This window comes from Fundulus heteroclitus, chromosome 12, assembly GCF_011125445.2.
Source record: "Fundulus heteroclitus isolate FHET01 chromosome 12, MU-UCD_Fhet_4.1, whole genome shotgun sequence".
Lineage (NCBI taxonomy): Eukaryota > Metazoa > Chordata > Actinopteri > Cyprinodontiformes > Fundulidae > Fundulus > Fundulus heteroclitus.
The window spans coordinates 32,261,212-32,282,969 of record NC_046372.1 but is presented as its reverse complement, the minus strand read 5'-3'; the positions used below and the strand labels follow the sequence as shown (position 1 = coordinate 32,282,969).

The 21,758-nt window shown below is 39.7% G+C and overlaps 1 protein-coding gene across 1 annotated transcript in view; it reads right to left on the bottom strand.

Moving 5' to 3' along the window:
• Nucleotides 1-2,205: 2,205 nt before the first annotated feature.
• Nucleotides 2,206-21,758, bottom strand: part of LOC105926800 (phosphatidylethanolamine-binding protein 4) — a 78,701-nt gene continuing 59,148 nt past the window's right edge. Inside the window, exons 5-7 of the mRNA XM_036144463.1 lie at nt 17,540-17,585; nt 15,801-15,914; nt 2,206-2,424 (exon numbers count right to left, since the gene is read on the bottom strand). Coding sequence (XP_036000356.1) covers nt 2,333-2,424; nt 15,801-15,914; nt 17,540-17,585 — 252 coding nt within the window. The 3' untranslated portion in view covers nt 2,206-2,332. The remainder of the gene's footprint in view (nt 2,425-15,800; nt 15,915-17,539; nt 17,586-21,758) is intronic.

Here is a 21,758-nt window from a genome sequence, read left to right as displayed (position 1 = left end):
CAACTTTTGGTGAATTTACTTTATAGACTCGGCTTTTGGGAAGTGGATAACACAAACGCACGTCTAATAAGGATTTACAGACGCAGGAAACAACGACAGACGCTGAGGTTCATCACACTACTAAGCAGAATCATCACTGGAAACCGTGTGTCACGGTAGGGAAGCTAGTATTTTTATGAATGTCTGAAATATCAGCTGGCTGTAAGGAGATGACGCGGTCTGCTCATGCACTCTTTGTTATTAGAGAACCGGGCCTGGGAAAAACCGAGCCGAGCCCACACATGGAACTGGTCTGCATTTAGCACGATCAAGTTGTGTCTGGCTCGGTTCAGTTCAGTTTGCGATCCATTTACACTCGATAGTTATCTCTGTTACCGAGCTCGGACTGGTCTCGGCACGGTCAAAAAGGGGTAGTGTAAATGGGGTATATGTATTCAGTTATGGCCAGAAACATGGGTATATGAACAAATTTTACCCTGAGGAAGGTCTCAAATCTCTTTAATTTCATTCTACCACAACTAATAACACGCATTAACTTCAGAAAGTGAGCTGCATCTAGTGAAATTGATCTTTAGCATTATCTTGCATACTGGATTACTGTTTGCCAGTCAGACAACTGAACTGATTATCAGCATGATATATTAAGGTAAATTTGAACTCTTAAATTTCCTCAGTGCGAGACAATAAAGGATCTTTCTATTAAAGTCAATGTTGACTGCCTTATTCATATCATCAGGGGAAGTGAGAAGTTTATATACTCAGCCGTACTGAACTATATCTGTCAATCTCTCTTAATCATAACGTTTAACTCCTGACATTTGGAGTAAAAATAAACACGTTAAAGGAAACCAAGTGGCTAAACCCAGCGGTTTAGGATGGATATCTCTAAATGTTACGAGCAAAAAAAAAAAAAAAAAAAAAGTGCACACTTGAGCATTTCAATCTTGTACTGATGGATTCAAGTAGGTGGTTTTTGGAAGAATGCTCTCCTACTTGGCATGCTTCACAATGAGTGTTGAATTATCCTCCACTTGCCAGTTGCAGGAAATGTGATTTCATGAGTCAAATAAGACGAGCAAATCAAGGTCGGGAGCAGCACTCTAACCGATGGGTACTTATCGTGTGTTCAGAAGCGGTGGACTCTCTCGCTCACATGTGCATTGTTTTGGTTGTTTTGTTTGTGAACTCGGGTGCTTTGACTGCTGAGTCTGGGAGGCAAACAAAGCTCATGCTGGACAATTGATCAATGATCTTCCAGAGTTCACGCAGGGGGCACATTGGGGGTTACCAAGGCTGGCTTATCCACCAAAGGAACAAAAACCTCTTTTACCTGCTCCTGCCTATCCCACTGATGAGACACCAAACTAGGGTCAATGAAACCACCAACTAAAGATTGATCATCAGGACATCAAAGTCACTCATGTAAATCCACCCTTTTTCAGACATCTGGGGTATTGATACAAAACCTCCCCAGAGGAGAGTTGCTGGTTAGAAACCAATATCCCTCACGGAGGGGGCACTCTGACCCACCCTCTACAAAGACCTGTAAAGTCTGTAAAGCATTTCATTGTGGATGGGTTGAAGAGTTTACCCGCATCATCCTCTGCAGACCTGCCAGGTGAGGCGCTTATGCAACTCTCCCAAGTTCAAAACGGGTTCATTGTCCTCAAGTTGTGCTGAAGGACACATCTAAACAGAGCAGCTTTTACTTCAGATAAACCAGTCAGATACCTGAAAGTAGCTCATTGTTTCCAGTTGGGGTGAGAGTGGTCAATGGAAATATGATAAACAATGACACAAACAGCAAGTTCCCTTAATTTGGTGGATGACGGGCCCGGTGGCCCCTCCCCTTTGTCCTGTCACTCTGCAGAGTATTTTGGTTCAAGTTCCACTGCGGCATCCGGCAGAGCTGCGGTCTCAGTTTCACCTCCCACTTCCTTTTTTTGGCCCTGACGTGTTTCCGGCCCCTGAATTAGAATCACTCTTTCCACACTAAGTCGCGATATCGGGGCCGTCTTCCTTCTCTTGTCGACCGTGCTCGGAAACTATTAAGAAATCCCCGCTGAAGTCGAAATCTATCTCCCAAATCCTTTGCTCCAGACCACGTGACAAGAGATACGAGGCGACATAAAAAAAAAACCCTTCAGCGAGCGCAACACAGAGAGGAAATATCTTTTGAATCGAGCGATAAGATAGAACATTGTGCAAGCTTTGAAGAATTTCTGCTGTTTAATGCACGGAAAGCAGGAAAACAATATCAATAAAGAAATATTCCATTTTGCATCACTATCCTGGCCTATTCTTCTCCTGACTGAAGCACCGGGGCATCCTTTCAGTCCTTGAAGTTCTGGGTGAGAAACTGCAAGGCAGCCACAGGTTCCCCCAGATGAAGCCTTGCGATGAAGGCGTGAAGATCCCATTTACCTGGGGGTGCAGAAAGACACAAAAACACAGCTTTTCATTAGTATTTGCATAGAAAAATAAGAGAAAAAAAAACCTTAAGGTCTGTTTTCAGTCCAGCAAAACACTCCAAAAATGAGCTGTACTCTGAGTGCACTCTCTGGTGCATTATGAGAGCATTTCTTCTGACCACTCGGTCTGTGTTTAAGGGATCTGAGGCCTAACTGAGCAACACATGGCTCTGGGATGTGAGTCACAGAGAACAGCTCTGCTGAAAATAAAACATGTTGCTGTAATGATGGAGGTGGGAACGCAAGGACGTATTGGCAAGAAGATATGATTCAATTGCCTGGCCTGTTTTTTTTTCTCTTCCCTCCCCTTTTAAACAAACACCAGACGGCCATCCGGCTGGTATGACAATATCACTTCTAAGATTTTGACAACCACTGATTCCCTGCAGTTTTCCCTCCCTTAACCAAAAAAAAAAAAAAGAGGACAAATTCACAACTATGATTCCAAGAAGAAAACCCTGTGTGCTTTAAACTCGCAAACTTCAACAGATTCCACAAAGAAAGCGTGTGTGCCTGCGTCTTCATATGTCTGCGTGCATTAGACAATGCTTTGATACTCTGTACTGTAATCCAGGGAATCAGGAACATTCTGGTATTTCCATGTGTGCAGTAATTACACTAACAGCTGTTCAAGGATTGCACTGGGAAGTTGAAAAAGCCAAGCTTCTGAAATGGTCCAAATCCATAGAGAGGATGGACTCACAGATAGGGATCAGATCTGAATATGCCTGGATTTAAAAAGTAGTCCCGTGTAACGTCTTGCTCCAGCTGATATCTACAGTGACAACTTTTTGCCATGTGAGAGCAACATGCAAAAAAGCATACAATTATCTAGCATAAGATTATGACCACAGACATCAGGTGAAATGAATATAATTGATTATCTTTAAAACCAAAAGCTTTTAGTGGGTTGGATATTCAGACAGAACCATATATTTTTTATACACTTTGTAAAAACGCACATAACCACAAGTTAGGTTTACTTACTAAAATCCACAATAATGTGAAATCATTTTTGTTTCATGTTCACTTACATTTGCTAATTTGTATTCGTAGACTTGCCTTTTGAGTTAAGTCAAAGATTTTAGCTATGCTTTCACAAACTTTTCCAGTAGTTTGCTGCAGACTTTTGCCCATTGCTCCCCAGGGAGGTGGCGTAACTGAGTTTGGTTCATAGGCCTCCTTGCTCGCATAACCCTTTCAGCTCTGCCCAAAAATGTTTCTACTGGACTGAGACCAGGATGTAGTAATAATTGTTACAAAACATCGACTTTATCATTAATCTATTTTGATTAGGTTTGTAATTCATTTTGAAGACTGTGCCCAATTGAACTGTATTTTGTGGACTTCCTGATAGTAAAGAATTACAATAGTCCAGGCTTGAAGTAACAAATGCACGGACTAGTTTTTCAGCGCCACTCTTGGACAGAATATTTCAAATTTAGGCAATATTCCGAAGGTGAGAAAAGGAAACCTGTTTAATATGAGATTTAAATGACATGTCCTTGTTAAAAATAACATCAAGTTTTTTTTTTTTACTTTATTACCAGAGGCCAATTTAATGCCATCCAAATTATGTGATTGGTAAAGAAATTTATTTATTAAGGACTCTGGCTCAAAGATGACAACTTTTGTCTAAAGTGTTGAGCTGCTCATACTGACCCCTGCTCACTATCGAAGGGAAAAGGGTTATGTGTCATTTTATTTGGTGTATGTGCATTTCTGGTTTAAACTGTGAACAGGAAGTGAGCATTTAGTCCTCAAAGTTGATGTGTTTGAAGAAAAAGGCAAGAGCAAGGATTAGAGCAAATTTGACACGGGCCACATTGCAATGGCTATATGATTGCATTATCATCTCCAAAACTACAGCTCTCCCGATTGGGAAATAGATTTACAACCTGCTCACACATAAAACACAAAATAAAAACATAAATACACAATATAAAAGAAAAGAGTCCAAGTTTGACCAATGAGTGGCAAAAAAAAGTCCCATGTCCAGTAGTCTGAGTCCCAGACCGTAAGGCTTTAATCCTGTGAAGCAGAACAGTAGCAGCAGGGACAAACAAAACTAATTTGCTTTGTATCGTATTACTTTGTCACACTCGTCTTGTGACTTCGTCGCGAGGTGGATCAGAGGTATAGTAATGGTGGTCTGGCTTCCTCACTACCTTGACTGAAATACAAATATCTCTGTTCTTGTGGAGTATTTATTGGCCTTTATACTGCAGGCCTGGGGAAGGAAGTAGGTAGATACAAACATAGCAGCAGAGGAGGTTACCTTCCTCAGCACCTGCGTATTATACAAGTTCACAAGCTAGACCTCGCTCCTCCCTCAAATCTTCTCAGATACTTTAACCAGACCACCAAGGCTGGTTCTAATGGTCAGAGACCAAAGACCAAACCAGGCAGCGACACAAAACATCAAACAAATTCAATACAACTTTTTAAAAGGGGCCACCTTCTCAGATGAGACATAAAAAAACTCTAATTAGGAGTTATAGCCATTGTTGGACCTGTTTTTGTTGTAGGAACTACAATTAAGAACCGCCAACCATCGGTGAAAGATCGGTGAAAGATCGGAATCCATCTTTAGCTTTCAAGATGCTAAAAGCCGTTCTCATCGGGATATAGACTGGCCAATAATGGGCTCATGGTGATGTTTTCCCCATAGAATGACTGTATTATCACCAAATTTAATCAAATGTATCTTTGCATGATTATTGAGACATTCATGACTTCACAGAATATACAGTGGGATGGTACAGCAACCTTGCCGTGTTTCTGGTCTGCAATACTCAGAATCTATCAAAAGTAATAGATAAACAGCTATGAGTCACTGGCTCACCAATGCAGGTTGGGAGTGAGGCCTGGCTGATTGGGTCCAACAGAATAGCTGCTATAGCTCTCACTGAAAAGGAAGTTGATGTGAGTAAGAGTGCCCGTTCTGACCCCTGTTCACCACTGGAGGAACTGGACCTTGGAGTCAGAAAATCACATGGCCTGTTCTGATGAGTCACCTGTTAAATAATATTCATTATTCAAAAGAAAAATGGAAATTAAAAAACAAAAAGGGAAAAACTGAATAAAAATTAAAAAGGAAATAAGCACATGATCCACTGGAAAAGAAGATGATAATTATTCTATCTCTACATTAACCTTTAGAAATGCAATAGTTGTAATAACATCAGAGCAAAGCACCTGTCCTTTTTCATTCTTCTTCTTGTATATAGCTACTAAAAAGTTGTCTCTAGTGTATCACTTTTAAATTGTACATATTCAGTTTGATTTTTTTCTTCAATACTGTTCCACACGAGATCACAGATTGAAAGGCACAAATTTTTAAGTTTGGCTCCATGTGACACGTGAATTTCTCCACTGTGAGATGAATAAAGCTTATCTTATCTCTTATCTTATCCAGTAAAATCATGTTTAATGTGTCAGTTATATGTTAAATGTACAGTCGGCGATCTTTCCGGAAGTTTCTCCAAGTCCCTTTTTGAATAACTGCGCATGGCAAATCAGTCTTACCCTGCTTTTGTGCTCCTCAGGGGGATTGCCTGCAAAAAATCTCCCAAATTTACTCAGGTCTTATTACTTTCTACTGAGGCCTTTCTCTTCTTTTCATAAACTTGTACGTGGTTTGCTTCTTGTGACTCTCAGCTGAGTTCAATGTATACGGTGAGAGCAGCAGAGGTACAATGAACAGCTAACACTAAATCTAAAATGTAGTATTTCCGTTTTAAGGTTTGTCATTTTAGGTAATAGCTCTTGACAGCAAACAGGCTTAAACTGGACTTTTACTCTTTCTGAAAATGTTTCGACACCTATCCAGGAGACGTTTTCAATTCTGGTGGCTCGCACTGTGTGTGTTTGTGATGACCTGGATACCTGAAAATTTGCAAAGGCACGTAAAAGCTCTTGTTTTTTTGTTTTTTACAGTTACCAACAGGATTTACTATCATTATGGCTCACTTTCGTACTGTACTTTTACATCCTGTTGAAGGCCAGGTGCTTGTGAGTTATCTGGGAACACATTACACCAGGATGCATATATGGGCAGAGCGAAAGCTGGTGGACTTAAAAGATCTGCTGCAGACATCTTGGTGCCAGACACCACAGTAGACCTTCAGGGATCTACTGGAGTTCATGCCTTTGACAGATCAGGCCACTTTTGGCAGTAAATGGTAACCTTGCCTGCAAGATGAATTCTTGCGGTATTTGTGCGTTCACAAACACATGAGAATCCATCTTGTACCGTTTGTGTCCGAAAACCAGAAACGTTTGTGCCAATCACGTTGCAGTATTATGGTTTAAGGCTGGACATACTGGTGCAACGAAAGCAAGAGCTGCCGAGTCCACAGCCGAACCAACATAAACATGGCATCGCAGGAGGACTCAGACATAGCTGTTGCTATCACATCTGTTTTGTAAGGATCTACAATTTCAAAAGAAGAACGGCAAGAAGTGCCTTGAGTAGCTTACCTTGTGATATTTCTAATAACGCCTGCTGCTTACGTTTTAATTTGAAAAAAATATTGGCTAAAACCAACTTTTAGTAGGCGGGCACTAGGTTCTGCTGAAATTCCCTCCTTTTCCCAAACGGATTCAATGGGAGCAGACTCAGACTAATAATGTGCAGAACATGGAGTGCTGCATATTATTAGTCTGGCTGGTCAGGTTAAGCAAAAGGGGAAATAACACACTCTTGTTCAGTTGGTCATAATGTTATGCCTGATAGCTGTGGCTCATGTAAAACATATAGTAAATAAGGGAACAGATTAGAAGACTTCATTTATATTTAATATTGAGACATTCATTGCTTTAAAGCAATGCCACACTCAGTGATGTAATATTTTACATTGTCATTATTATATCTATATATATATATATATATATATATATATATATATATATATATATATATATATATATATATATATATATATATATATTTCTAGAAATAAACAGGGTTTGAATTAAATTAGTTTAGCTAAACTAATTTGTTTCCTGATCTTGCCACTTTTTCATTTTCAGAAACTGACACCTTCATGTCTGCTGTGAGCTCAGGTCATGTTCTGAGCTCAGCTGGGGAAAGAGGATGAATAATAACTGGGAGATGAGCAGATGAGTACCTGAATCTCAGCAGGTCATCTCTGGGAATGAAGACGGCCAGCAGAGAGGCCACCAATAATCATGGGAAGGCAATGGAGTCAAGTGACCTGTCTGCATTATAGGGCACGGCCTCAGCAGACTTTCATGAGTCTGTGCTTCAGTCTCAGATAATGCACCGCCTCTGCAGATCCCCAAACTCCTCAGCATGCCCACCCTTGTCCAAGACCCCCCAGCTGCTCCGAAGAGGGAGGCAGCTCACAGATGAACTTTACATCAAAAACTAGGACATGCCTGACATGTCATGCAACAGATTAGACTAATATGACAATGATACAGAAATACTTTTTCATTGGTGCTTTCACTTCTTTTGCCTTACTGCAGCGTTGGGCAATATTTCTTCTTCTAAAAAAAAAAAAAAAAATTGGAGTAAAAGAAAAAACAGTGGCACTTGTAAGGCTCTGCACACATAATCCTGTCTAAAGCTGTGCAGTCATTGGGGCTCGTTCCAAAACGAAGTAAAACCTCAGTATCTGCTGCTATCGCACTAACTGGTACCCTGCAAATGTCTAGACTTATAAGTGACCTTAAAATAGGCTGGTGCTTGTTTGTAGTGCAGAGGCACGTTTCCGCCTCTCCCATCTGCACGCTCATGGAAAGGACAGATAGTGCGGGACCTGAGGGCGATGTTAAAGTCTTCCTGCCTCTCCTTTTGTTTCCACCTTGCGCTCTGCCTGGGTATGGCAGGAAGATCAGGACTGCTGCGAGGTGACAGAGAACTGCTACATTTAGTGGTGTGGGCGGTGTCCCTGTTAAACCTCTTACACTGTCTCAGATATACTCAAAATCCAGTAATCTTTTTTTCTCACAGTAAAGTCAAAGGAGCCATATCAGGGTAAGAGCTTTTCTGAGGTTTTTCATATGAACAGAGTCGCAGGAATATTGCAGTTATTTTCTCACTATGAAGAACTTTGTCGCTTTCAGGGCTCAGCCACAGACCGGTGTTTCTGGACATGTGCGCGGCTTAGCAAGGCCTCACCAGGGCAGGAAACTGCTGGAGAGGGATTCACCTGGTGTTAAACAATATAACTGTAGCTCACAGTTTATTGTAAACATAATGCTGCAGATTATTAGATCCTAGAACATCTGGACGTAGCTGTTAGCTACATTACAGGAAATAGTTCACAATTTAGCAACAAAAAAGTACACACTGATTCAGGACTTAAAAGCTAAAAAACAAACAAGTACAATTTTCCAGGTAATACTTACACCACCAAACTGTTGTATTTGTTTTTAAATGAAAAAAGAACCAAAACATCCCGCTGGATCAATAGGAGCCTGATAATGAAGGGACCTGATTTATAAAGACATGACAACACTTACACACATCTGGATGCGTAAGCATGACCTACGCATGATATGACATTGTATATTGTACAGTACTTGGAATGCTGGTACAATTATTGACAATAGTATTGAGCAAACCAATTTGCTTCAAAAGTAAGAGAATGCTGTTTTTTTAATTTGTTTTTTAGCTTGGAACAATCTTCACTTGAACACAATCTGCAAAATGTAGGACCACTGAATTCATTTAAAGATCTGGGAAAACTCTGGAGTCCAGGCTGTCTGTTTATGTGTGTTTGGTACAACTAATTGTACTCCTAACAATCTCCTTAAAATAAATGTAACTAAATCATGTTTTTAAGTTTAGACTTTACTCTGTTGAGTTGATCAAATTGGTTATCCCTCAAATGTCTGTTTCCCTGGAGAGTAAGTATGATGTGACACAAAGGCCCATTCTTAAAAAAAAAATTGGTTTTATTGTGTATAATCTTCTTTTGTCATATTTATGTCATATATATTTATATTGTTCCACCTGTGGTTGTTTTAAAGCACTTTGTAAATAAAGTTGGTATGGTATTATATGGTATTACTTTTAGCCACTAAGCTGCATGAGGGCCCAAGTTTATCTTACTACCACACACCGTGAGGAGGATCGTAAGGGAGGTAAGCAAAAATGTCCAAAGCTCACTGTTAGAGAGCTGCAGCAAACAGTGGTATCTTCGGTTCACCAAGTCCTCATAGCATCCGTAGCTGCTTGCCAAACCACTGTTTGGGAGGCAACACAGAGAGAAAAAGCCCTTTTTTTTGTTCCACCATCACAAAGATAAACATGTGGTGTTTGCTAAACTCTACTGGGACGATAACTGAAACTGTGTGCTTTGGTCAGAAAAAAAAAAGCTTTTCGGCAAAAAACACCCGAGGCGGGTTTGGGGTGAAACAAATATGGAAAAGCACATCACGCCCACTATCGAGTACGGTGGAGGATCTGTAATGCTGTGGGATGTTTGTGGTTTCTCTTCCACATTGCTAGGAACCTTTTTAGAGTGCATGTCACAACGATTCTATCACAATCTAGTGTGCCAGCCCCTCCCCCATCATTTTTGGTCTACAAAAAGGATATCTTAAGATAGTATCCTAATTGCTTGATGGACTTTATGATGGTGGGTGGTCCCCAGGGAGTTCAAAAGGATGGGACTCGCACCGGAGCCCACCTCAGTCCCTGCATCCCACACCACAAACCTCTGAACTGTCACTGGAGACAAAATGCTGTCTTTTGACAGCAGTAGTGCCAATAATTGTGTCACTGGTAATTTAGCTAAAAACACTTATTTCCTAAAATGGAATACTTTTTTTCTTAAGATGAATAAATAGTTTGGATTTTTCCAAGTTTCTCAGAGTGAAATAAAAGATGAATTTATGTGCCAACAGATTTGTCACATCTGAAGGCTTCTTTTTCAAGTAATCAACTTTTCTTTTGCATGATTTTGTGTTGTAGCTGCTGTCTGGGCGTGGTCCTGCAAAAGTGACACACCTGGTACTAAAGGTAACACAATACAGATTATGGAGACTTAAACAATAGTGAAGGGTGTCTTTGTGACATTTCCTCACTACTTTAGAGGTTGTCTGCGAATGTCATTCCCCAGCACATCACATCTCTGAGAGATGTCAGTCGGGAAATTTAAATAGATCTGTGCACAACACTGACAAGTGTCAACAAGTGTGTCTCACCAGAAATGGAACTAAGAACAGAACGTTCCTCCGAAACTGATGGGAAACGAGGAGACGATGCTGCCAGGAGGGCTATGGCAGCGCTGAAAGAGCAGCAGGACTTCCTGGCAAAGACTGGCTGCTCATAACATTTGACAACAATCTCCAACATGCATTGTGTATCAGGGCTATGGGGCAAACTTGGATGACCAAGTGTTCTTGCATGAGAAATAAAAAAAAAAAATTACCCCTCAAATCTTTCCATGTTTGTCATTTTACAACCACAGACGCTAAATGTGATAGACCAACACAAAATTGTGCGTATTAGAGCGGTGGAGGGATAAATATCAGTGTATATAAATAAACGTGCTGTTTTCAATTTGAGAAAACAAAACTTTGAACGGGTCCTCCCCTTATTAGCGCCCCAAAAATAAAATGTTTCATTTTAATTTCAGAATAAATCCAGCTGTTCTGTTTCTGGCCTCAGAGGTTGGTTAGAGAACGTTGGAGAACAAACAGCATCATGAAGACAGAGGAACACAGGGAAAAAGTAGTGGAGCATTTTGAAGCAGCGTTGGGTTATAAAACTATATCCAAAGCTTTAGGCATCTCAGGGGCACTGTTCAGTCCATCTTATAAAAACTTAAGAAGTTTTTCTTAAGGGGGGTGGCAAACAAAATCAGCACAGGGGCCACAAATGGCCCCCGGGCCGCATTTTGGACATGCCAGGTTTAGATAAAGGGACATTTTACTACGCGTTAGCACAATCTAATCAAATTCCAGATTTAAATCCATGCAAGAATTTTGGGAAAGATCTAAATATTGATATTCACAGATTCTTGCAGACATACTGAAAACACCCGCAGTCGAAACAACAGCAAAAGGAGGCGCTACACAATATTGACTCGCAGTGGCTTAAATACTCGCCACACTTTTAAAAATTTTATTTGTAAAAGAAAAAAAAATCAATGCTTCTTTTTTACCTCCACTTCAAAACTGTACACTACAATGTGCCAAACTATTGCAATAAATCCCCCCACCCCAAAATGAGATGGTGACATAAACAATGTGAAAAGAAATCGATGAGTATGACTAGCTTCCCAACAGCCTCTACATGCAAAGAATTGTTATCAAAACAAGGTTAAGTTTAAAGATAAGCAACCTTCACCCTTTTCAGTGTTATTTCCTCTTGTTTATTGCGTGGTATGTGAAAAACATGTTTAATTCTGATGTGACTTTAAACGGTCCGATTCTAACATGGACGTGTTTAAAATTATGTTAATATTTTCTTTGTCAGTAGTAATAACAGGACAAAAAAAGGCATTACACTGGAGGTTTTGTTGTACGCTTTTCTTCATGAGAAATTGACTTACATCAAAGCTATGGACACGAGCGTAAGGACCTGCAAACCTTTAAACCAAACCTGTCAATTTCAAGATGTCAAGACGTCACTTTAAAGCAGCTGACTCAAGGCTAAAACTTTGACTCGCTACAGCAACCAAATCCTGGCTCTCTTGACTCCTCGCAGCTCTGATTAATGGTAGAGCCTGTGGGTGGGTGGTAGACATGGATCTGCCCATTACCACACTACAACATTGCAAATGGCTTCAATTACTGTGGAGTGTGCTGAGCTGGCAGTACGGGCCCTGGGAAGCAAGATGAGCAACGGGTACGATTCAGCAGCGAACTCCACTCTTATCCATTCTTTTACACGATGCAATCGTCACGCGCGTTTTTACAATCCACTGGAAATAAACGGGAGAGGGACTGGCCAAAGGTTTCGGACCAATGCATTATTTTCACTTTTCCTCTTATTTGTCAAGCAAATAAACTTGAACTGGTAGTGTTTCATCTACATGTTGAGAGAGGCTGCTAAGGTCAGGAGACGCCGGACGGCTGTGGCGTCATTGCTGCACGCTCAAGTCAAAGGCACAGACATAACGGCATAGACAGCTGGATGTGTGAGCAGTGTATGTGGTAGTGTGTGGCGTAAACCGAAACAACACAAGGCCTCTCTCAGGGCCTCGGGGTTTCCCTCCCGGCATTGTAACACTGTTTCCCCCCGACAAACTGACATGTCGGCACCAAACAGTAGCAGGACATAATAAGAGCTTGCCAAGTGCCTGACAAGTATCATGAGGGCCTAAGCGCCCACGCCAGCCCACCACCACCACCACCACCCTCCCACCCCCACACTGGCACAGGGGTAGCCTCCAGTCAGGGACAGCTTTCCCCGAGCCAGAGCGATGGGGATTCCCTAGGATAACGCCCCTGTGCCCGGTGCCAAGACTGCAGCCCCCCTGTAGATCCTTATGTAACAAACCAGCTGTCTCCGTCAGTTCACTGACCCACATTCATAACCTTAACCCTGGAGGCAAAGCAGACTCCCACGGTTTCTCACAACAGCCCCTGCTCCACCTCTAATTGTTCAGCCCCCTCTGGCCATCACTTATTACTTAACTGATGGTCAGAGATGAAAAGAAGAGAGACGGCAAATCAGAAATAAAATTGAGTCAATGACTCCACTACTGGAAGTGGAAAACGATCATTAGGAGTCCTCCACCCACGACTAAATGCTCTCCTTCACAAATCACGTCAATTAATGTCATCGGTTATGAAGAATCCTCTCTGTGTCATACCACATGGAGGGAGGACAGATGCTAATAAGTGAACATACTTAACGGAGGAGGTGGGGAGACATGGGATTCCCTCCGCTCCACTTGTCTTAGTGTGCATACGGTGCACATGGCCGTCACGGCCGATGGAAATGTAGCAGGTAAAAAAAAAAAAGAGAAAAGGAAATCACCTAAAACCAAACATAGGTGCATCTCACTGGGACACGATTGAAAGGTTGATTTGTTTATTCAAAAGGTTAAATTTGTGTAATATATTAATCTATTAAATACACACACGTGTGTGTGTATGTATATATTAATATTAATATATAATTATTATATATTAGATTATATATATATATATATATAGTATATATATATGTATATATATGATACATAATTATATATATATAATATATTCTATATATCTATAAGGTATATATATATATATATATATATATACCAGATAGTGTGTGTTTTTGATGAGTTTATTAATACAGATTAAGTCATAATAGGTCACCCCGAATGAAAGCCCAAAGTTCTATTAGTCTGAAAATCTAAATAGTACAGAAGAGGAAAAGGGATTCTAATTTCAGAAATGGAAGGACACGTGCTGCACAGTAAATGTACTAAGTACCTGGTTAGGGCTGCTTTAGCATAAACTACTGCATCAATGCAGTGCACAATGGAGGAGATAGGCCTGTGGTCCTGCTGAGGTGTTGAAGCTCCTCTGCATTAGTACATTTCCTCAACCAAGGCATGATTCTCCTGATTTTGTCTCTGGTTTTAGGAGTGACTTAACCCAAGAAATACCACAGTTGTCCTAGTTATACTATAGGTGGCACTTTTAATGCAAAGACTCCAGCTGCAGTCCACACCTTGCAAAATCATCCCAAACCCTTAAATCAGCTTTGCTTTACAATTCCCTACAACCTGCAGTTATCCCTGTTGCTCTTTTTTCTACAACACTTTTTCCTTCCACTCAGCTTTCCAGTAACATTCTTCTATACAGCACTCTGTGAGCAACCGGCTTCTTTAGCAAAGGCCTCTTTGTGTGGCTTTCCCTCCTTGTTGAGCGTCTTCAGGACTGTGAGCTGGACACCTGTCATGATTGTATTGGTCATAACATTTGTTTATTAATAATCCTGCTTTTAACATTTGTGTAATGTAATATTAAAATTGTCAGGCAAATCTCAACGCTAGATTGATAAAACCTAAACCAAAACATAAAAGGCCTAGTCTTTTTTAGATGCATACACAAAACTTGATTTACCTTTGTTCCCCAGCATCTAATCCCATCACTCTCTTCATGAGGACAGTTATTCTCCCAAGAACTCACCCTTCAAATGAAACATTTGATTATCCAAGAGTGAATTTCTTAATTAAATTTCCCCTGAATAGATTTTGCAGGAGAGAGGAAGTGCTAGAGCGGGAGTTAAACTCATCCAGTAGATTAAGGATGGGTGGATCCGCTAACTTCAATTGCTCTAAGGGGGCTGTGGCTTCTTACTATATCAGTACGGCAGACGGAAGGTTTTTTTTTACTTTTTCAAATAAAATACTACGAATATTGTCTAATTCTCACTCCTTTTTTTTCTTCATTTTATTAGGCTGTGGCACTGGATACGTTCACAGTTCGATGAAATTTCCCCTCAAATTGGCCAAATGTAACTTGGATAGGAAACAAATCCAGCTCATCTCTTCTGACGTTTCTTCTCGCAGAACTTTTGACATCAAACACACCTCAGCCTAATGTGCTTGGACTGTTTGCTGACAAAGCTGTCAAAAACTTCAAACAGCAGAGACTGGCAGCTCCACTTGTTTCGCCGCCGCCGTGCTTGAAAGTCTCAAACCGCCCTGGTCTCCCCTCAAATCACCGACTGTGACCCGAGTAGAACAGACAGGGAGACACGCCTCCTGTGAGCTGTGGTGCTGCGCATCTCTGAGTGCTGCTTCGCACCTTCCCACAGACTTCAGACAGTGGAAAAGTTATAAAAAAAAGAGAGAGAAAGAAAACAAAAGCTCCGCAACACAAACAAGACTGACTTCTGAGAGACAAAACAAAAAAAAAAAAAGCAAAGATATGGTAATGATATCAACAGTAATTAATGTTCAGATTGAACCGTCTGTTCATGCGCGCTGAGATCGCTGATTGGGGATTTCAGGTTTACCAGCACACGGTCAGGCGGACTCGTGCAGGTGTGCGTGGGAGCCAGTAATACTCGTCTTGACCTGGCAGGCATTAGCACAGCCGCAGACTTTCTCACCAACATCAATAACGTCTTCCTTGTTAAGTTCAAGCACTTGGACGAAAACTGCCCACTGAAAACAACTGCAAATGATGCAATAAAAACCCGTACGGTTGTGAGAACGGAGGAAATACGTCCATCAAAGAAAAAGACTAGATTTGATGTGGTTACTGTGAGAGGAGACGAGGGGTTTGAACGTCTTGCTGGAATCTTCAGAAACAAAATATTGGCGCTCGCTGTTTCTTTCAGGATGCTATTCTAGATAATAAAAACGTGTCTGCAAACTAAAGATGCAGAGTGATTACCGCGAGAGGACTCCTGCTCAGCAAGTGATATCTCTGTGTGAGGAGGCTGCTCAAATAACATGAACTGGTAACGGTGGAAACCAGTCTTCTGCGGCGGCGTCGGTGGATGGTAATCTGCAAAACAAAGAACCAGAATATGGAGAGCGGGCAGTGGGGAGCTGCTATATTGAATATACAGTAAGTCGTTTAAAACCATGGCGTGAACTGTTTTTAATTTTATTTTATTAGACAACGTTACACTAATAGCAATTACATATCTTACCCTGAATAGTGTACACATTTCTCATACTCAGGTCATGGCTAATAGGCAGGCTGCTAGATTTATCTGTACATATCATCAATGGTTGTGTACATATTCATATATTCTGAGTGCATTTAAAAGATGTTGCACTACTAATTCACAAAATAATAAGTAGAAGCTAAATCTATTTTGAAGATCGGTAGCAGCATAAAGCTTAAACATAAAAGCAATAATTACTCATTTATTTGCCTCTCAAGCTTCATGTCACTACAACTAAAACCAAATGAATAAGCTTTATTCCAAAGCAATAGAGCAGTATTTAAAAAAACACCTAAAAAGATGTCGCCATGTCTTGCGCGACTATTTGTTAAACTCAAAAGATTGTACAGAGTAGGCTGTTCTAAGGAATGCTACAGGTGCCTCTCAATAAATACCCTTTCATATTAATTTAATTTTTTTTTTAAAATTTAACTGATAAATAGACACATTTTATACAGCGTGTTATATTTTAATTGTTTATTTCTGTTCATTTTTAATGATCATGGCTTACAACTATAATTAAACATAAAATATTGTTTCTCAAAAACTAGAATATTGAATGAGATCAATAGTCCTGCTACAAGAACTGCTCTCCAGCTTCCTGGTGGACGGCTGCACTGACTGTGGTCTTCAGAAAACCCAGTGGATCAACACCAGCAGATGACATGGCGCCCCAAACCATTACTGACTGCAGAAACTTCCCACTAAACTCAAACAACCACTCTTTCCCCAGTTTATCTAAAAACAAGTCTAGTCCTTTTGTTGCTGAGCCTTGGCAAGACGCTGCTCATCTTATCTCACTAACTTTATGAATCTCCCTCAAACTCCTAAATGGATTTTACTTTACAATCCTTTTTTTGTTGGCTTTCAATTGATTGTTGTTTTTCTTTGCTTTTTTTTTTTAACCAATTAGTAATTCTTTTTGATAATTTTGATCTGCTGTTTTTAGAGTTTCATACCTTCTCTTTCATCTTTTTCCCTTTGAATCTTCTTGTCTTATTTGTCAGGGTGCTTGTACAACACTTTGGTCAGCTTTTAAACATGGACAGATACTGTTGGACTGAATTCCAGCAAAGTTTTTCCTTCCACTTAACTTTCTATGTATGTGTTTAGATGCATAATTCTGTAAACAACAAGCTTCTTTATCAATCATGTTTTGTGGGTTACCTTCTTGTCATTTACTGTTAAGCTAGCCGTCTTCCCCATGAATGTGCAGACCATAAAATGGATATCAAATTTCCGGTATATTAAAAGAAGAAAAAACATTTTGTTTATTCATTTTATGTAATTTTAAAATTTGCAGAGAAACTGATCGAGGGTTTTTATAAGGCGTACCCCATGTTTATCAGTAGTAGGACAGTTATTGAAAATGCATACATAGAAGCTTTAAATACATCACACTGTGTCAATCTATGAGTTTCCGTCTTTTAATTGAAATAATTAATTTTCCCAGTCTTACCAGTAAGAGTTATTCCTCGCATTTCTCCTTTCTCCAGTGAGCTGCCCTGGTAACACAAACACAGAGTCAGACTGGCAAACCATAATAAATGGCATCCTATAAACTAAGGTTTAGGTGCTGACAGTTTGTGTATAATATAAAAATCAACTTACTCAAATCTCTCCTATAACTTTACAATTGTTGGTCAATGTAATTTAAGCACGTAATATGTCTTGTTATCTCAATGTCTAAAAAGAAACAAACAAAAAAACATAAAAAAAAAACTCCAGACAAAAGACAGTTCCCAAGCACATTAAACCAGTGAGAGGATTGACAATCTCCCATATTAATAAATTGTATATTAACCTCCTGTTGTGTAGAAACACATTTTATTACCAGATGTGAAGCTCAGGTAAATTGCATAAGCCTTTTAGATTGTTCCTTTATAAACTATACATTTGTCATGTTGCACTCCCTATTTCTCGGAAAGCACACAGACAGTCAGGCCATTCACACGGTGAAAATTACACACAGACACGTTTGTTTAATAAACTTGGTTATTTACTACATGATGGCTGCATCCTTGAGTGGGAGGAAAATGACTAAATATGTTGTCTGTGAAATGGCCCCAAACCCACTTGAAGCAAGAATGGAAGTCCCCATCACAAACGAGGAGTGTGTGGTCTCAGCACCTATTTGTGTCCTCGTTTCTCTGCACACAGGCTCCCCCTACAGGGGGACTAAGGTACTGTGTTACTAGACAGCAAACTGGATAAAACCTGATTTATAAAGAAATGTTTAGCTCATCTTTTTCCTTTGGATGTAAATTTCATTTTTTTGATAACTTATTTTTGATTAATTTAATGTATATTATAACAGGAAGGGGAGATTACTCAGCTTCTCTTAAAGGAGTTGGACTAAAATTACATTTTTTTTTAGGAATAATTATTTTAAATAGTTGTAAATATCCATCACACTCTAATTCAATGACTTATTTAAATACATTTCACAGGGAAAACGAATATGTTATGTCATGATTCATATTTAAAATTGCTGCAGAAGCTGATATGGTTTTGACAGAACTGAAGGTGTCAGCACAAAGTGAGACATACTATAACTTTGCATTAAGATGCAAGAAGATGTAGTAGTTCAGTTTTTAGAAAACACCTACTGTCACAAACAAATATAACCTTACAACTTTGATTAGCATCAACACAGTTTAAAGGCGCTTGCAAGTGTTTCTGAGGATTTCATCAGTGCTCGAGCATGTGCGCCTCATTGTGCCCCATCTTATCTATAATCCTATAACGGCTGTTGAGGATGTTTCACCGAAAGTATCAAGTGTTTACTCCGACTGATACAATTCAGAAGATTAGCTTCAGCTGTAAGTATCTTCATCCACAGATCAGTGCGAAAAAAAGCTTTATTTAGAAACAGCAAGAGTCCTGCAGCCTGCAGGATCCAAACCCATTGCCATAGCAACAGGTAGTCAACATTTTCCCACATCTTAATGCTCGGCTCTCGCTCGTTTTCCCTGGCACCCCTTGCCCTTTTAATTTCAGTACAGAACATGGAGTTTAAATCTCAACAAATGAATACAACACTGAATTTCTGCCAATTAATAGAAGACAGGTCTATAGCAGGCAGCAGAGATATGCCTCTCTCAATTCTGATAATCAGAAGATGTTAAGATGCTGCAGAAACTGTTGCATTTTACCAACAGCTGAGCAGAGCTTGTTTTCAGAGAGATGGACACTCATCTCCAGGACATTGTGACCCTGTGGGTGTTGGTCTCTGGGGGACTTTGCTACGGGGGCGCAGCACAGAGCAGGACGCGTTCTGTCAACGACAGGATTAAAATCTTCTTCCATGCTGGTTATTTTTGTAAAGGACCATTTTGTTTTTCATTCATAACTGAGGATTATGCTCACAACCAAAGACATCAATGACAAAAAATGGTTAAAAATGAGTTAAAACTAATCTATTACAGTTTGATTTTGCTAAACCCAACCTCTAAACTTATTTTTTTTTCACTTATTAAAGGTGATTTTCTTTCCACCTGTACGGCCAGAGTAAATCTGTTGATGTGTTTCACTGAACCTAACAGTGAGTTGGAGCGTAAGCAAATCAAGATAAATGTCCTGTGACGGATTCAGGCTGCTCCTGAAAGAGCTATGATCAATGTACCGATTAGCAAACTTTCACTTAACAACCCCAATATTTATGACTTAGCAGTGATATTAAATGAATGCAACTTGAATAGATATACTAAACTTTTTACACTAAATTATCCACCTGAATGTTTTCTACAGTGGTCCAGTGGTTGCTGCCTCCACCAACTTATATGTGCGAAGCAGGAAACTAAACTAGCTAAATATAGTTGTACTTTTCCCCAGTATCACATCGTCTACACTGCCCTTAAGCTATGGATGAGGCTTCTGCTAATACAGATGTCAGAGAAAATCATAGCTTATACAAATGCTTCACAAAGTTAGTCATACACAAAACATAAACAAAAAACATTCTTTCTTTATGCCACTGGCTATAAGGAATATTATTATTTGACAGAGCACTGAAAGGTGTCTTGTTTAAACAGACCAGTTAAAAGGCACAACATTTTTTTTTATAATTGAAAGGTTTTTCTCACTTGCAATTTATATATGTTTCTTTTACCTGGGGTGTAAATTTGAAGAATGCCTCTGACTTTTAAGCTCATAATTTAATTAGGGTCTACCAATGAAGGGCAAGGCCCTTAATTAAAATTCATACTTAAAAATAATCACGTTATCGGTTATACTGAAAGTTGGACTATCAACAATAATTAAATGTCCTGTGTTGTTGGTCATAAATGAGGCTTCTTGCTTCAGATAAAAACATTATAATAATAATAACAATACGTTTTATTTGAATAGTGCTTTTCTAAATACTTTATGCAGGCACATCATTAAAAATCAAAATATAACATAACATGAAAAGACATAAAAAGGGCAGATTTAAAACTAAAAGCAATTTTAAAAGGATGTGTTTTGAGTTCTTCTTGAATTTGAAGCGGTCGGAGTGGCAGGGGCCTGAGGGTAGGGGCGGCGATGGAGGAGGCTCTGTCTCTTGATCTACGACCTTTTATTCCTAATTTACTTTATTGATTACTAATTATTTTTAATGCTCTCAGCTCCTTTCTACATGTGCAAAAAATCCCAATTACTACAATAATAACCCAGATCACATTACGAATGAACTGAAACAAATAATGGAATAATAATTGGCCCTGAATTTACATATCAATAAAAATAATAGTAAAACTGTCTGACGTATTTTCCCTAAATTTGGTTTTCATTGGAGTCCTTTTCTGGTTCTTCCCAGCTAAACCTGGACGGGCCGAGACAGACATGAGGTTGGAGGAGTTTTCCTAAATGGATGTCAAAGCTTGTTTGCCAGCGGGAGGAGATCAGCGATAAACTTTTAAAGATAACTTTTTGAATTTATTATGTTATTAAACACCCTGAAACGAAGTAAGCAATAATGGAAAACACAAGAGAACACACAAACTTAGCCTTGTATTCATCATATTCTGCAAATTCAGTGACTTTGTTACTTTAGACAATATCTTTATCTTGGCACCCTATCCTATCCTATGCTTATATCAGATGAACACACACACAGTTAATTAGGTGTGCAAAGTATTTCCAGGCCGCTTTGTATTTTAAAACGATGTGCAAACCATGCCCTCCCAGGAAAACGAATGTTTTGCTGGGTGACAAATACGCTGATTGACCAAATAGCCCTGCGGCGATGACTGAAAAACAGATTATTTTGGGGGAAGAGTAAAAAAAGCAGTTACAAATCCTCAACAACGTTTTGCAACAGTGATTTCTGCACCTGCATCTCTTTCCAAACTCACTCCTGCCAGGCTGCTAGATTGATCCTGTTTGAAATTCAAGAATATCCATTGCTGGACAGATACCAAAAGCAAAACACTGTCTTGGAATATCTCAAAAGGGGCTGAAAACAAAAGCTGTGAAGCTGTACGTCTCAGGCCTTGCACACTTTAGGGCAGTTTCAGGTCTTCCATTAGGTCAGTGTTTTACACGTATCAGTGTGCTGCCAAAACGTGCTGTGCAGTTCTAAAGTTCACACATCATGTGTAGCTGCTTTTACGTTGACTTTACAAAGCAAACTCATTCTCATCCATAATGAGATAATGCAGAAATGACTTAGATTAAGGTTGTTTATTATGTGTTAT